The sequence below is a fragment of the Procambarus clarkii genome, chromosome 16 (assembly GCF_040958095.1).
Source record: "Procambarus clarkii isolate CNS0578487 chromosome 16, FALCON_Pclarkii_2.0, whole genome shotgun sequence".
In the NCBI taxonomy this organism is placed as follows: Eukaryota; Metazoa; Arthropoda; class Malacostraca; order Decapoda; family Cambaridae; genus Procambarus; species Procambarus clarkii.
Window position 1 is genome coordinate 35,153,920 of NC_091165.1, and position 15,549 is coordinate 35,169,468.

General features: G+C 45.3%; 1 protein-coding gene across 1 annotated transcript in view; it reads right to left on the reverse strand.

Moving 5' to 3' along the window:
• LOC123760171 (43 kDa receptor-associated protein of the synapse) overlaps positions 1 to 15,549 on the reverse strand; it is a gene marked incomplete at its 5' end in the record, with an annotated part of 183,238 nt that overhangs the window by 65,832 nt on the left and 101,857 nt on the right. Inside the window, one exon of the mRNA XM_069325620.1 lies at positions 12,610 to 12,708. Coding sequence (XP_069181721.1) covers positions 12,610 to 12,708 — 99 coding nt within the window. The remainder of the gene's footprint in view (positions 1 to 12,609; positions 12,709 to 15,549) is intronic.

Consider the following 15,549-nt stretch of genomic DNA (forward strand, 5'->3'; position numbering starts at 1 on the left):
TAGTGCCCTCATGGCTCTTGGGTCCTTCAATCCAGTTCATCCGGTTGGTTGAATTTTGCTGGGTTCCCAGCCATATTGGTGTCTCTTTAAATGAGCATGTGGATGCTGCCGCTAGGGAAGCTGCCCACTCTTGTCCCATCTCTCGTAACAGTATTCCTTATTTTGACTTTTACCCAGTTATTCATTCCTCCACCCTTACCAGTTGGCAGGCTTGTTGGTCTTCTTTTACTGGTAACAAACTGCGTACTATTAAGAGTTGTGTGTCCTCATGGCCGTCTTTCTACCACCGTAACTGGCAATGGGAAACGGCTCTGGCGAGGTTGCGTATTGGCAATACTCGCTTAACTCATGGTCACTTAATGGAGCGCCACCCTGCTCTTTATTGTCCAAATTGCATTGTCCCTCCTACGGTCGTGCATATCCTTCTTGAATGTTCTGACTTACGGGACAAGCGTGTCTCTTGTTTTCCGACCATTCCCCGCGGTTACTTGTCCCTCGGTAGAATTCTTGGTGACTCGGATACTTTTGATATCGTTCGCCTTATGCGTTTCTGTTCTCGTATTGGCATCCTTGCTGATATTTAGCGCCCTCTGATTATTCCGCACATTTGATGATGCTACATAGCCTTCCTGGTTTGGTGCCTTCTTTTGATAAGTACTTACTTACTTCCATTCTGTCTAAGTTTGATGGCCTGTAGATAACTACTATGTTGTAGCTCCTTCTGGATCAAATGGAGAGGCTACTCGAATTAATGTTCAGCGATCATCACAGGAGATGGCTATACCTCTCTTTGCTAGAGAATCTTGTTTCCTCGAGTCATGGTTTAGTTTTTCCGAGCCTTCTGATGCTGACTATTTACCATTCACTACATTACCAATCGACAACACTCGAGGTGATGCACAAGTGGTCATAGATGAAAAAGCCATCGTTAGTTTCCAGTCACGGGAAACCTTTAAAAAAAAAATTCTGCCACCGTTTTGTCAATAAGGGAGATGCAGACCCATACAGAGTAGTTAAGAAAATTGCAAATGCCACCATGCAACCTGGTGAATCTTATAATGCATTTACTAGCCAATTAGATCAGTATTTGTACGCCTTAGAGACTGCAATGTTGAGTTCATCATGGGTGAACAAACAACATATACTGACCCAAGCAGCATTGGCCAAAATGATAGGATTTAGGACACTAATGCATTTTGCCCCTGGACACACCAAATCTCTTCTTGAACAGTCAAATTTGGTCCTACACATGAACTTAGGGAAGTTTTTAAAGCTATTAATAATGCTGCAGAGAAATTAGCTCCTCAAAATGCCAACCTGTTGCCACCCCCCTGACCAGGTAAATATAGTGTCAAGCCCTCAGTGCTCTCCTCCTACAAACTCACAAAATACTTGGTCGCATAAGCACACCAATGGTCGTAACCCACAGTCAAATTCCCCTCCTCCTAAGTTGCCTAGCCACTACAGCCCATGACCAACCATTGCCTCGTATTGGTATTGTGGAAAATCTAACCACTTGACAAAGAATTGCTGGTCCGCACCATGGCCATCACCCCCCCCCCTTAAACAATTTTATTGATCTCCTCATTAATCCAATAACTCAAGGCTCCCATATTGCACAGTACAATAAACAAGTTGGCCACCACACAGCAGATTGTAGAGCTCAGCAGAGGTTCTCTCCAGTTCGTGGGGCCCCATGGTCATACTTGGCAATGCGCACAGTGTTCAAGACAGTATCAGTATTCCCGTAATTCCAATAATCACTCCAATTACAATACCAGATCACAGAACTCTAGTGGTCAGACTGTTTACTTCACGTTGTCAGGGAAATCTCAAAGCAACCTCCTAACCCAATCAAGTTAGGCAGTCCCAGTGCCATCCCTGTTTATTCAGTAGGTATCCAAAATAGATCCGGACACTTGACAGAGGAGGACACTGACAATAGACCAGTTGTAGATGTTGACAGAACCCAAGTGAGTTTGACCCAGACCAGATGCAGACACCCTAAGCAATGTAAGTTACAAGCAGTAAATTGTACAGTTTCTAGTGATGGTACTCTAGTATCCGCCCATGTTCATAGTAGAGTTTTAAAAGTCTTTATAGATTCAGGTGCCAAAATAAATATTGTCAAGCCTTCAGCTCCTAGAGATATTGCAAGTAAGCACTCTGTTACGGTGAGAGAGTCACCAATACCTTTTCTGAGTGGTGTTCAGGGTATAAAGTAGCAGGCAAAAGGGAAATAGACCTCTCACTCCAGATAAGGACATCACATTTTCTATAACATGCCTAGTTGTTGACAATATTCACTTTGTGAATATTCACAGTATTCAGTGTTATTTGTCAATATTCACAGGTGACATGTCACATGGCCACGTCACAGTAGCATACCCGAGAAAACAGGCACTCAATTGAAGCATCGTAGTTGTGCAGTTGCTCAGGAGAGTGAGTATCAAGACTTTCTGGAGGGAGATGTCCTAACAGATTCTCATTGTCTTGCTCGCCTAGCGGCGCCATATCTGAGGTTATTGGTTTTACGGCTGCTGACACTGTTGCACTCTCACTCTCTCACAAGAGTAAGAGTTAAGTGCCCAAGTTATCGGATGTTATTGCAGAGAGTGAAACGTGTAAAGTAAACAGTACATATGTTGAACCTTCCTGACATGTAGTGCAGGATGGTATAGTTACATTGTACATTGCAAATACTAGCAGTGCCGACATCTATCTTCAGTTTGGCAGTCACATTGTAGATTTTGCCCATTACTCGTTACCTATGCAAGTGGTGGATGATGTTTCCATGGAGTATGGGGTGTGTACACTCACACCAGGAGAATGTGGATCTCAGCCAGAGGTGTAAGCGCAGCACCTCAGTCCTACTGATTTCCCTGACTCCATGCTTCAACGTTTGGAAATTTTGAACATAAATAGAGCAGTTGTAGCTTTACCAGGAGTAAAGTTAGGTCTTAATCCTCTTATTACACATAAAAATTCCCCTTGAGCCAGGAACTAGACCAATTTATGTACCAGCTTATCGTTTACCACATTCTCAGAGAGCAGGAGCTGAGAGGCTTATAGAGGAAATGATACAGGATGATGTAATAGAGCAAAGTATTTCACCATGGAACGCTCCATTAATTCTTGTACCAAAACAAGATGGGACATGGAGACCAGTAATCGACTACCGGAAGCTGAACAGTAACTATTGCTGACCGTTTCCCACTTCCAGTCCTAAATAATTTGTTGTAAAGCATAGGTCAAAACAAAGTGTTCTCAACTTTAGATTTGTTGTAAAGCATAGGTCAAAACAAAGTGTTCTCAACTTAAGATTTGTTGCAAGGACCCCCTCCCTTTCTGGCCCTTTGTCGTTGTGAGGGGTCTTGGTGGGCGGCCGCCAGAGTGTGATGCTCCATGAGACAGTCCTCTGTCCTTTTGAAGCCTTATGCTCCTGCTGCTGTTTTCACCAATTTTGCCAGAAATCTTTTCCTTTTCCTTGTTTCATTTTCCTCCCCCCCCCCTTCTCCTTTCTAATTGTCATTTCCTGCCAAACTTTTCCCAGTCTTGATTATTATTTTGGACTTCTTCTGTTTTCATGCCCTGTTTGGGGAGGCATACACTCTCACCCGTAGAACTGTGGTACCCAACATCGAGAACGAGGAGACGCTCTTATTGTCAACCCTTCTTTCGTCACTGAACCCGATCTCGGCGGACTGACGGTTCTTAAGGTGGCGTTTGTGGGGCGTATACTCAAGATGCACCCCTGGGAGGCCCCGGCAAGACCGGCAACATGTCTCTTGTTGGGTGTCTTATCCTCTAATTGTGGTTCCGTGGTGGGTGTGGGGGCATATTCGTGAATGAAAGTATTACCTCTCGTTTTCATATCGCTGAATACTGTTCCTCTTATGACTTCTCAGACTCGTCGGGTGGGCGACCAAGCCCCTGAATCGGACTGTGTTGGAAGACCGGGCTCCCGTTACATTGGGCCCAGACCTAGTTCCTCCTCTGACCCTCCTGACTATTCCCCTCGGCTCCCCTCCCTCCTCTGTGGTTGGGTCAAGCACCAAGCCCCCAGTGGTGACCACCTCGTCCCCTGGCACGGCTCGGTCTCTCATTGTGACTTCTGTGCTCTTTACACCCCCCCCCCCCTCTCTCTCTGGGGGTTCTCAACGCCGTCTCCGCCACGGCTGCACTCGCACAATTCCTTCCCATACTAATACGTTCAATGCCTTGTTTGGTCCTGCTTCGTGGGCTAAATACTTTGATCTCCTCCCTCTGCATTCTACACCTCCTGACGATTTCTCCCTCCATAAACACCTTGTTGATTCAGTAAGTGCCTCTGTTACTTTTAACCCCACCTGTTTTGGTACACATGTCGTTGCTGCTCCTTCTCCAGATGCAGCTATCCACTTAGCCGCATTGGGAAGAGCCCTATTCGGGTCTCCAAAAACGCTCGGTTAAATGCCAGTGTTGGCACTGTTCACCTCCCACACCATGTTGCAACTGGTATTAGGGACCTTAATGACTGCCATGAGGATATTAAACATATACTCGAAGCCCAAGGCCATCCTGTCCTGCAGGTCGACTTGTTCACTCGACCCCTTCGTGGTCGCCGCCATCGGCCCCTTCGATAGTAGGACCCTTCTGCTCTCTATCATTCTTGCTGGTGTCAGGTGCTCCATTCAGGAGTACATCCCCTCTCCTAGACTTTGTAATAAGTGCTGGAAGTTCGGCCACGGTGCCCTCAAATGCACAAGTCTTGTTTCTCTATGCCCCATGTGCGGGGGCGATGACCACTCCAAGACAGATTACTCTTCTCCCCAGGCTCGCTGCCTCAATTGTGGTGAGGCCCACCTTACCTTCTCCGACACGTGTATATACTACAAGCTTGAGGAAGCTGTTCTCAGCTTGAAACACCGGGATCGTTTGAATTTGCCTGAAGAGAGACGCCAACGTAGTCTCCACCCTTTCACTGGTGTATCTTATGCTCGCGTGTTGGGTTCTACCTCTCCTCATCCTTCCCACCTTCGTCAGTCCCACAACCGTTTCCAGGCCTTGGTCCCGGACACGCCCACCGCCTCCTCCCCTGTTCCTTTACGTTCTGTCCCGAAAGATCTCTCTCCTGATTCTCCTTCTGGAGTTCCCCCCTTCCTACCCATTCTGCCATGTCTCTTGTGTCTTCTTTCCCTTCTCCCCCCGATCCTTCTTCCCAACCCTCCCCACAGTCTCTTGGCCTTCCGTGCTGCCTGTCTGTCCAGGCTGATGTCCATCATCCTCCCAGCAATCTCCATATTGTTCACTCCCGTTGTTCTTCTCCTGTTGAGACAATTGAGTCTGTCGCCCAGTACGTTGTTGCTGGAACACCTGTCTCTTTGAGTCAGAAACGTAAGCCTGGCTCCTCTCCTTCCTCCTCCCCAGCGGGTAAGAAGGCATCGCTTTTTTCCTTGCTCCCCTACCTCTGGCTCTACTGCAATGTCCCCTCCCATTTCGGTGGTCGGGCCCCCAGTCCTGGCTATGGAGGTTTCTTTCGCCCCCGATTCCCTCTCGGTTGCTGCCCTTGCTGAGGTGCGCTCCCCGGTTTGTGCCCCCCTTCCTCCTGCTGTGTTTGACGGCCTCTCTCGGTTGTCTCCCCCTCTTCCGGACCTCGTCCGTCCGCTTCTGGTCTGTCCTCCCGCTCCCTTCCCTCCATCCTTACTAAGTTTACCCTTAGTAAGGGTAAACTTACACACTTCCGCTCCATTTCCATCTTCACCGATGGATCTAAGTCTGCAGACGGTGTAGGCTACTCTGTTATTTTTCCTGACCACACCTATACGTGTTGCCTGCCTCCGGAGACTAGCATCTTCACGGCAGAACTTTATGCTATTCTCTGTGCTCTTCGTCTCCTGCTTTCTTGCTGTCAATCCTCCTTTGTGGTTGTAGTTGACTCTCGCAGTGCCCTCATGGCTCTGGAGTCCTTTAATCCAGCCCATCCGGTGGTAGTCTTGATTCAAAATTGGCTGTTTCTTATCTCCAGAAGATTTAAAACAGTTGAGTTTTGCTGGGTTCCCAGCCATATTGGTCTCTTATTAAATAAGCATGCAGACGCTGCCGCTATGAAAGCTATCCGCACTTGTCCCATTTCTCATAAAGGTATTCCTTATTCCAACTTTTACCCAGTTATTCATTCCTCCATCCTTGCCCGTTGGCAGGGTTGTTGGTCTTCTGTTACTGGTAACAAGCTGCGTACTCTTAATAGTGTGTCCCTGTGGCCTTCCTCCTCCTATCTTATCTTGAGATTATGTTGAGATGATTTCGGGGCTTTAGTGTCCCCGCGGCCCGGTCCTCGACCAGGCCTCCACCCCCAGGAAGCAGCCTGTGACAGCTGACTAACACCCAGGTACCTATTTTACTGCTAGGTATCTGGGGCATAGGGTGAAAGAAACTCTGCCCATTGTTTCTCGCCGGCGCCTAGGATCGAACCCGGGACCACAGGATCACAAGTCCAGTGTGCAGTCCGCTCGGTAGCTCCTCCTCCTCTACCTATGTTGATAAGGGGTCATATCATGGGGACCAAATCCAATTCCTGTGTACCCAGGGAGTAAAGCACCATGAGAACGAGTATCAATGGATTTATTGACAAATTTAGGAAAAAAACAGAAAAGAGGAACAAACACTTGCCAGTACTGGTTTATAATTTGTGGTCTTGCTACGATGCTACTGGTGGATGTGCAGCCTTTTGTACATAGTGTGTAGTCACCCTTGTTTTGTTCTAACATAACGTAAGAATTAAGTTTGTTTATCTTTGTATGTAAGCCAAGTTTCATGGCTTATACACAGACTTACAAACTTACAATCACACTTGGCTTACAAACCACCCAATTGGTACTGATTGGGTGGTTTTTCAGGTGCCGTCCCATTGAGTACTACTCTTAAAGAGTCCGTTCTTGAAGGCAGACCATTATTAGCAGTAAAATTAAGCCTGAAATACCAAGTTTTAGAAGTTTTGCTAATAGTCCTGAGCGCAAGCATGTTCTACAATCCTTTTTCTGATGACTTTAATCTAGAATCTTGCAGTGAATACATACTAATGACACTGGTCTATAATTAAGTACTTCATGTGTCCCATTTTCTTGAATATTGGAATTACAATTGTCTTTTTCCAGATTTCCAGTAGGTCTCCTTTCTCAAGTGTTATGTTGAACACTATAGTTGATTGGAAACACAAGGCCCCTTTAACTTCCTTCAATATCCATGGTGACATCTGGTCTGGTCCTCCTGCTTTTGTTACATCCAATTCCTTCAGAAATATTTTTACATCATCTACATTAACTTCAATTCTGTCTTGTGTTGTTTCTGGTCGCCTGTAGTCACTCTAACTTGGACACCAAATTTGGTTCTGGTTTGAAGATGGAACATCTTGATAAGTTCTTTACGCACGTCTTTGCCATTATCCAAGAGTGTTCCTCCTTGTCTGCCTTGGTCTCGTACCGAGATGTTTTCTCCCCGTATACGGCTGGGCAACAGCTTTGATTGACTCTGTGATTGAGGGACCTAACAGCTGAGTGGACAGAGCTCGGAACAGTTGTCTGTGGACAGACAACAGGTTCCGGGTTCTATTCCCGGTGGAGGCGGAAACAAATGGGCAGAGTTTCTTTCACCCTGATGCACCTGCTCGCCTAGCAGTAAATAGGTACCTGGGAGTTAGACAGCTGCTACGGGCTGCTTAATGGGGGTGTATCAAAATGGAGGTCTGGTCGAGGACCGGGCCGCGGGGACGCTAAGCCCCGAAATCATCTTAAGATAACCTGACTCTGCTTTTCCTGCAATGTTAAACTGCTGCTCTGCTGCCCTTCTGATTCTTGTGTAAACATTCCTGGCTCTCTTCAGTGACTCCCTATTTCCGTCTGTACCTATGTCCTTGTACTGTTTCCATGCCTATTATGTCTTCTACTTTTTCTCCTTCCACTGTCTGTTGAGCCATGGGTTTCTCATCTTCTTTTCGTCCACTTTCCTCCTGCGAGGTGGGAACTGTTCCATTGCTTCTTTGCTTTATATCAGCTTATTTTCTGACTGTCTTTTCATTTCGATCTCCAACTGAATCTCTAGCTGATAATCCCTAAACCTTCTGTAGTCTCCTCTTCTGTCTTGCTCCTTGACTTTTTATTCAAGTGTCTCTTTCAGTTCTATAGCGTAGTCGAGCACGATAACGAAGGTGTCTCTGGTTCTGGTTGTACTTCATATTTTAAATTATGTTCATTTTCTTTATTTTAGGTCAACACCGAGTCTAGGGAAGCTGGTAGATCACACCTCCACCTTCTCTAGTCGGCTCCTTGGTAGGCTGCCACAGGAGGTGCTTGAATAGTCCACAGATCTTCCTCTCCTTGTTTCATCTCCCCCGTGAGGATCCTGTGTTGACCTCTGATGCAAGTACTGTATAGTGCTTGCAACACGACCACTGATGTAAGTATAGTGCTTGCAACACGACCATCGATGTAAGTATAGTGCTTGCAACACGACCATTGATGTAAGTATAGTGCTTGCAACACGACCACTGATGTAAGTATAGTGCTTGCAACACGACCATCGATGTAAGTATAGTGCTTGCAACACGACCATTGATGTAAGTATAGTGCTTGCAACACGACCATTGACATAAGTATAGTGCTTGCAACACGACCATTGACATAAGTATAGTGCTTGCAACACGACCATTGACATAAGTATAGTGCTTGCAACACGACCACTGATGTAAGTATAGTGCTTGCAACACGACCACTGACATAAGTATAGTGCTTGCAACACGACCACTGACGTAAGTATAGTGCTTGCAACATGACCACTGACGTAAGTATAGTGCTTGCAACATGACCACTGACGTAAGTATAGTGCTTGCAACACGACCACTGCCGTAAGTATAGTGCTTGCAACACGACCACTGATGTAAGTATAGTGCTTGCAACACGACCACTGCCGTAAGTATAGTGCTTGCAACACGACCACTGATGTAAGTATAGTGCTTGCAACACGACCACTGACGTAAGTATAGTGCTTGCAACATGACCACTGACGTAAGTATAGTGCTTGCAACATGACCACTGACGTAAGTATAGTGCTTGCAACACGACCACTGACGTAAGTATAGTGCTTGCAACACGACCAATGAGAAGTACTCCACTACTACCATGTAAACACACTACCCACCACCAGCAATAAGGTCACACAGCGTCATAATGTCGCACGGGACTGGACGGTAGAGTGACGGTCTCGCTTCATGCAGGTCGGCGTTCAATCCCCGACCATCCAAATGGTTGGGCACCATTCTTCCCCCCCCCCCCTTTCTCACCCCAAATTCTTATCATCATCCCTTCTAAGTGTTATACAGTTGTAATAGTATAGTGCTCTCTCCTCGGAATTACCTTGCCTTTCATTAGAATTATATTTTGCGATATGAAATGTGCTCCAAGTGGCAACTGAGAACCTGTGTGGACAGAACGATTTTGTGTGAAGTCCCCCACACACTCTCGTCCTCAATCTGACTTTCTTTACTGTTATAATAACTTTTCAAACTCAATTGCATGCTCTACTTGAATCGTTTGATACGAAAAGCATTGGATTCGGTCTTATTATCTCTATACAAAAATTCCAGAGCTCTTCGTCCCCAAAAAAGAATAAGTGTTCCCTTTGCTTTCAACGTCAACAAGCAGTACATTGAAACATGTAGGCAGCACAAAACCTTGGGGAGAGGTGAACAACCTTCATCATGGGGGTTGAAAGAGAGATTCTAACCACTGAAATGTCTTGCTGGTAAAACTATTGGCATCAGTCTATCTTTATTAATAAAATTGTAGATCTTTCTGACATCCAATCTCAGACAGATCTTTCTGTCTGAGATTGGCTGCCAGACGTACGCGTTTAGCTCACACAACTTTGCATGGTGATTTATAATTGTAGAGTGTCATTGGTGGGTCGGGATCGACCCTCATGCCCCCTCCCTAAGTAGGATTGGTTCCTGTTGTGACAACCAACCACTCTTATTAAGCCTGAAAAGGTGGTTTGGTTTTCTATAGAGTATGTTCCCCAGACTTATCAGCTGTCCACCGTATACAACGTATCCACAACATTGTAACAACATGGTGGCTGTGTGCCTGTTAGGTACATATGGTTCATAAGAGAGAGAGAGAGATACAGAGACCCTGGCACCACTGGGTACTCTATTTAGTGTTAAACAATGCTGGACCATTTTACACCATGTTTATTAGATCCCTAGTTGATGATCGTGCCTTGTACCTAATTACCCCTCTCCGCCCTCTATTGTGAACACGTAATACAGAATGAAGCCATGAGAGTTGACTCTTGGTGCCCCAATTTGCAACTCAAGAGTGTGAGAGCATCATAAGCATTGCCAATCACTTCTCACTCCTCAGTCTCACTTCTATTGCTTTAAGAATACCTTATCGCATATTTTTAGGGATAATGTTCAATATAGTTGCTTATAATATATTCCTCTTCATTACTAAGTGCTTCAAAGTGGGCACAACTTCACACAGCGTCAGAGGTCCCTGGGAAGGTCCCGCTGTGGACTCGGGGCCAGGAAGGTGATGATGGAGGCACACGGTGGCACCCACTTAACCCCAGGAAGACAACTAAGGCTCTCAGGACTTTCTCGAATACTGTAAATGATCACCAGAGCTCTCGAGCGACCAATGGCCCCTCCATAGTCAGCGGGACACTCAGGTGTTGTGTGGTGACAAGTATTCCCTCCACGCGATTGTTGCCATGCACCCCAGGTGCTTGAGAGTGATTGTTGCCATGCACCCCAGGTGCTTGAGAGTGATTCTTGCCATGCACCACAGGTGCTTGATGGTGATTGTTGCCATGCACCACAGGTGCTTGATAGTGATTGTTGCCATGCACCACAGGTGCTTGATAGTGATTGTTGCCATGCACCCCAGGTGCTTGATAGTGATTGTTGCCATGCACCACAGGTGCTTGATAGTGATTGTTGCCATGCACCACAGGTGCTTGATAGTGATTGTAGCCATGCACCACAGGTGCTTGATAAAGATTGTAGCCATGCACCACAGGTGCTTGATAGTGATTGTTGCCATGCACCACAGGTGCTTGAGAGTGATTGTTGCCATGCACCACAGGTGCTTGATAGTGATTGTTGCCATGCACCACAGGTGCTTGATAAAGATTGTAGCAATGCACCCCAGGTGCTTGATAGTGATTGTTGCCATGCACCACAGGTGCTTGAGAGTGATTGTTGTCATGCACCACAGGTGCTTGAGAGTGATTGTAGCCATGCACCCTAGGTGCTTGATAGTGATTGTAGCCATGCACCCCAGGTGCTTGATAGTGATTGTAGCCATGCACCCCAGGTGCTTGAGAGTGATTGTTGTCATGCACCACAGGTGCTTGATAGTGATTGTTGCCATGCACCACAGGTGCTTGAGAGTGATTGTAGCCATGCACCCTAGGTGCTTGATAGTGATTGTTGCCATGCACCACAGGTGCTTGATAGTGATTGTTGCCATGCACCACAGGTGCTTGATAAAGATTGTAGCCATGCACCACAGGTGCTTGATAAAGATTGTAGCCATGCACCACAGGTGCTTGATAAAGATTGTTGCCATGCACCACAGGATGGTGCATGGCAACATAATGATTGTAGCCATGCACCACAGGTGCTTGATAAAGATTGTAGCCATGCACCACAGGTGCTTGATAAAGATTGTTGCCATGCACCACAGGATGGTGCATGGCAACATAATGATTGTAGCCATGCACCACAGGTGCTTGATAAAGATTGTAGCCATGCACCACAGGTGCTTGATAAAGATTGTTGCCATGCACCACAGGATGGTGCATGGCAACATAGTGATTGTAGCCATGCATCCCATCGCCCCGGAATAATGTATCCCCCATTTATCCACTTACTTTATTCTATATCATTCATTAGCCCCCTCAAAAAGTGCCCCCTGGCATGTCCTTACAGATATTATTATTTATACTCTGGTTAAATATTATAGGGCATTGATTTTTTATCTTTTTAGTTTATAAAAGTCACTCGTTTATTGTATACAACAGCGGGCTGCTTTAAGGTAAACTTAAAACAGTTGTACAATATGGGAAGCACAATGAAAATATGGTCTGGTAACTCTGGAGGGCCGCCCCCTGGAGACCAGAGTTGGTGAGTGATCTCTCTTCTTAACACAAGATAAAAACCTTAAGATATGTAATAAAATATGAGATATTACCAACATTTGACATCACATTCTTGATACGTGACAAAGCATTAGTACTAAGGAGTTACGGTAATAAGAATTTGGAATTATTTTTGATTGACTTTCAGTCTTTGGTTAATCAGTTAAGAACGTAATCTAATAAATCAAAATATTAGCAAAATATCACATCAGCAAAGAAGAAACGTGAGGTACGGTAATTATCAGCAGAAAGTACTAAGCCGTTACACTTGGAAGGGTTTAGGATAGGACGAAGGAGAGGAATGGTGCCTAACCACTTGGACGGTCGGGTATTGAACGCCGACCTGCAAGAAGCGAGACCGTCGCAATAGCGTCCGGTCCAAGTGGTTGGGAAGGAAGGTGAGTGTAATGGTGAGAGAGTGAGACTGACCTGGACGTCAAGACACTGGCGGTGGATGTCAGCAAGGATGGTGAGGCAGCGGGCGTGGGTGGGACGGTCGCCTGCGGTGAGGGCCATCTTCAGGGCGTCCTGCAGGAGGAGTGACACGTTACTCACCGTCTCTCAGTAAAGTATGGTCACTGTTCTTGCTCTCACATACGGAACATGTTAGGATAATCGAGGTCAATAGACCACCCACTGACCACCAGTATGCCACAAAGAGCAGCTGTCGGAATGATAGAACAGTTGAAGCAGGTGAAAGCCAACGTACCTAAACGCTTCTGTCATGTTGAGGTAATTAAACAGTTGTGGGATTACCGAGTTCACTTAGAACTTAACTCCTGAGGAAACTGCAAAAGTCCTATTTGTGCATATGTTGTAGCTCCTACTTATATCCACCTAAACTCGTTCATACATGTCTAATCTAGGATAGATACAATCAAGGTATTCAATGTCTTATGTTATCCGGTAATCTGTTCCACAAGTCAACAACACTGTTTGCAAACCGGTATTTACCCAGGTCTTTCCCAATGTAAATATGGGTCAATTATCCATAAATAACCCCTAATATTTTTTAAATTATACAAAAATAAATATAATGTTAAAGATATTAAATAAAATAAATGGCTTAGCTGGTGTGGTTGAGGATGCCAGGACCGGTCTGTCGTGGACTAAGATGGTACGGGTTATAAGGGTCTTACATTGTTCATGGGCTGCTGCTGTCACCAGCCTGTGAAGTATTCCCCCATTAGTTCTTAGTAATAAAGATCAAGAGAAAAAATGTAAGTGCAGCAAAATGAAGGTATTGACACTCTAAATATCCCAAACAAAATTATGTAAGCTACAAATAACCAAGTTGAAATCTTTAGCACGATTTAAGTTCATGTAAAAATATTTATGAGTTGCAAGCAGCAAATATTTAATTTGTTTGGCTTATCACACAATGTATAGATGGCGTGATCGCCCTCTCAATGAGCACATCTTGGAGCCCAGCTCTAACAAAAGGAGTTAACGGCACACGCTTGAAAATCTATCCACTTCAAATACGTTACCACAAACCGCCTTTATAGTGACGTTGATAATGAAGTCCGGGGTGCTCAAGTCTAGTAACTACGAAAAGACTTATCCAATAACATTAGGTGGGGAGCCATGGTATCTTTTATTGGTTCTGTGTGTGGTCGTGACGGAGAGAGAAGTGTTAAAGGCACCAAGCCATTCTCACTTTCTCTTCCTCACTGTAAATTCACTAATGGTTTTTTATCCATTATTAAAGAACAGTCTTGTGCCACTAAATTGAAAGACAGCACAGTGGTTGTGAGTGCGTATGAAGCACTCAAGCAGTACTTTAGCTTCTAAAGTTCAGTGCTTCAGGCAATTGTTATACCCTGTCACAGGACTCCCCTGCATAACAGTGAAACTGCCTTTTCCCCCTCACCTTCAATGCCTCTGTACTGGAAGTCTACATCTACACCAGCCCAGATAAGTCGTCAGTCCTGCCACCTCTCCGTACCCTCCAGGGCCTGGCATGACTCGGAGGCAAGCTGGGTGCCTCTGCTAACCGGTAGTTTGCCCCCATCAACAAGCAGTTAGCCACCTTCAACTGGCAGTGGTGCAGCTCAACACAAAGGCGCCGCCAGCCACAAACGAGCAGTTTGCTAGTTGACCAGATGACCACCTTGCATTGACACCGGATGAGTCATCACCGCCGGACTATATAAAGGGCACCGCCTCCCTGGAGAGGCCACTACGGGCTCACCATAGCCAGTGCTACTTGGATCTTTTAGTTCCAGGTAGCGAATCTTCAACAACAACAACAACTCTGGAGAGGCAGTCTCTCTCTCTCTCTCTCTCTTAGTGCTCGGGGGTCACCTTTCGCCTCCTGCAACGCCGTCTACCTTCAGCCAACGTCGTATGCTGGATGCTGTGGTGATATACACTTGTCTTCAGCACCACCAGTATAATCTTGTATTGCATTAGAGTTAAACTTTCATTTATTTGATTTGTTATATAATATTAGCCAAGTTTTTCAGGTGCCATTTTTGTTCATTACTATTTCAGTAAATTGTTTTAATTATTTATTTGATGATTTTCATTTGTTTCCACCTGCGACTTACTACAGGGCCAATAGCAGCATTTTTGTTATTAATTGTTTCATGGATTTTGTATTTGGCGCGCCTGACAGCTTGTTGAACAGCACTTCGGATTCGTAGTCCTTAGGTTCCGGGTTCGATGCCCGGTGGAGGCAGAGACAAATGGGCAAAATGTTTTTTTCAGCCTGATGCCCCTGTTACCTAGCAATAAATAGGAACCTGGGAGTTAGACAGCTGCTACGGGCTGCTTTCTGGGGGTGGAGGCCTGGTCGAGGACGGGCCGCGGGGACACTAAGCCCCGAAATCATCTCAAGATAACTTAAAGATAAGATGGAGAGCCATACCATCTTGGTTCAGTATAGCTGTAATACCACAACCTGTCACAACCCACACTGAGGCCACGCCACTGTCACCGTTGTCCATCATGGTGTAGAAAAAACTATTTCACGATCTCTATCCTAAATTAATTTAATAAAGTGTGTGTGCACCTAAATTAACACTTTTCAGGGATTATATTACGTTGGTTTGATATTGGTTATACATATTTATTATACAAAATGTGGATTTTCTCACGATTTGAGAGCTGTTCCGGACGTTTGTGACGTTGTTAATAGCTGTGATTGCAAAATATTTGTGGAAGGAAGCCTCATGTTTTTTCTGTATTTAGTAATATGAAACCAGTGGTTCCTGTACTATATCTATATAGACAAACTGAACCACGTGGTTTCTTGTACCAGTGGCATATGGTTATAAGCCTATAATTCCTTTATATGCTAATATCTTGTATAACATTGGATGATATTCTACAGTTAAAGTGTCCAAGTTATATCCATTGTTCTGC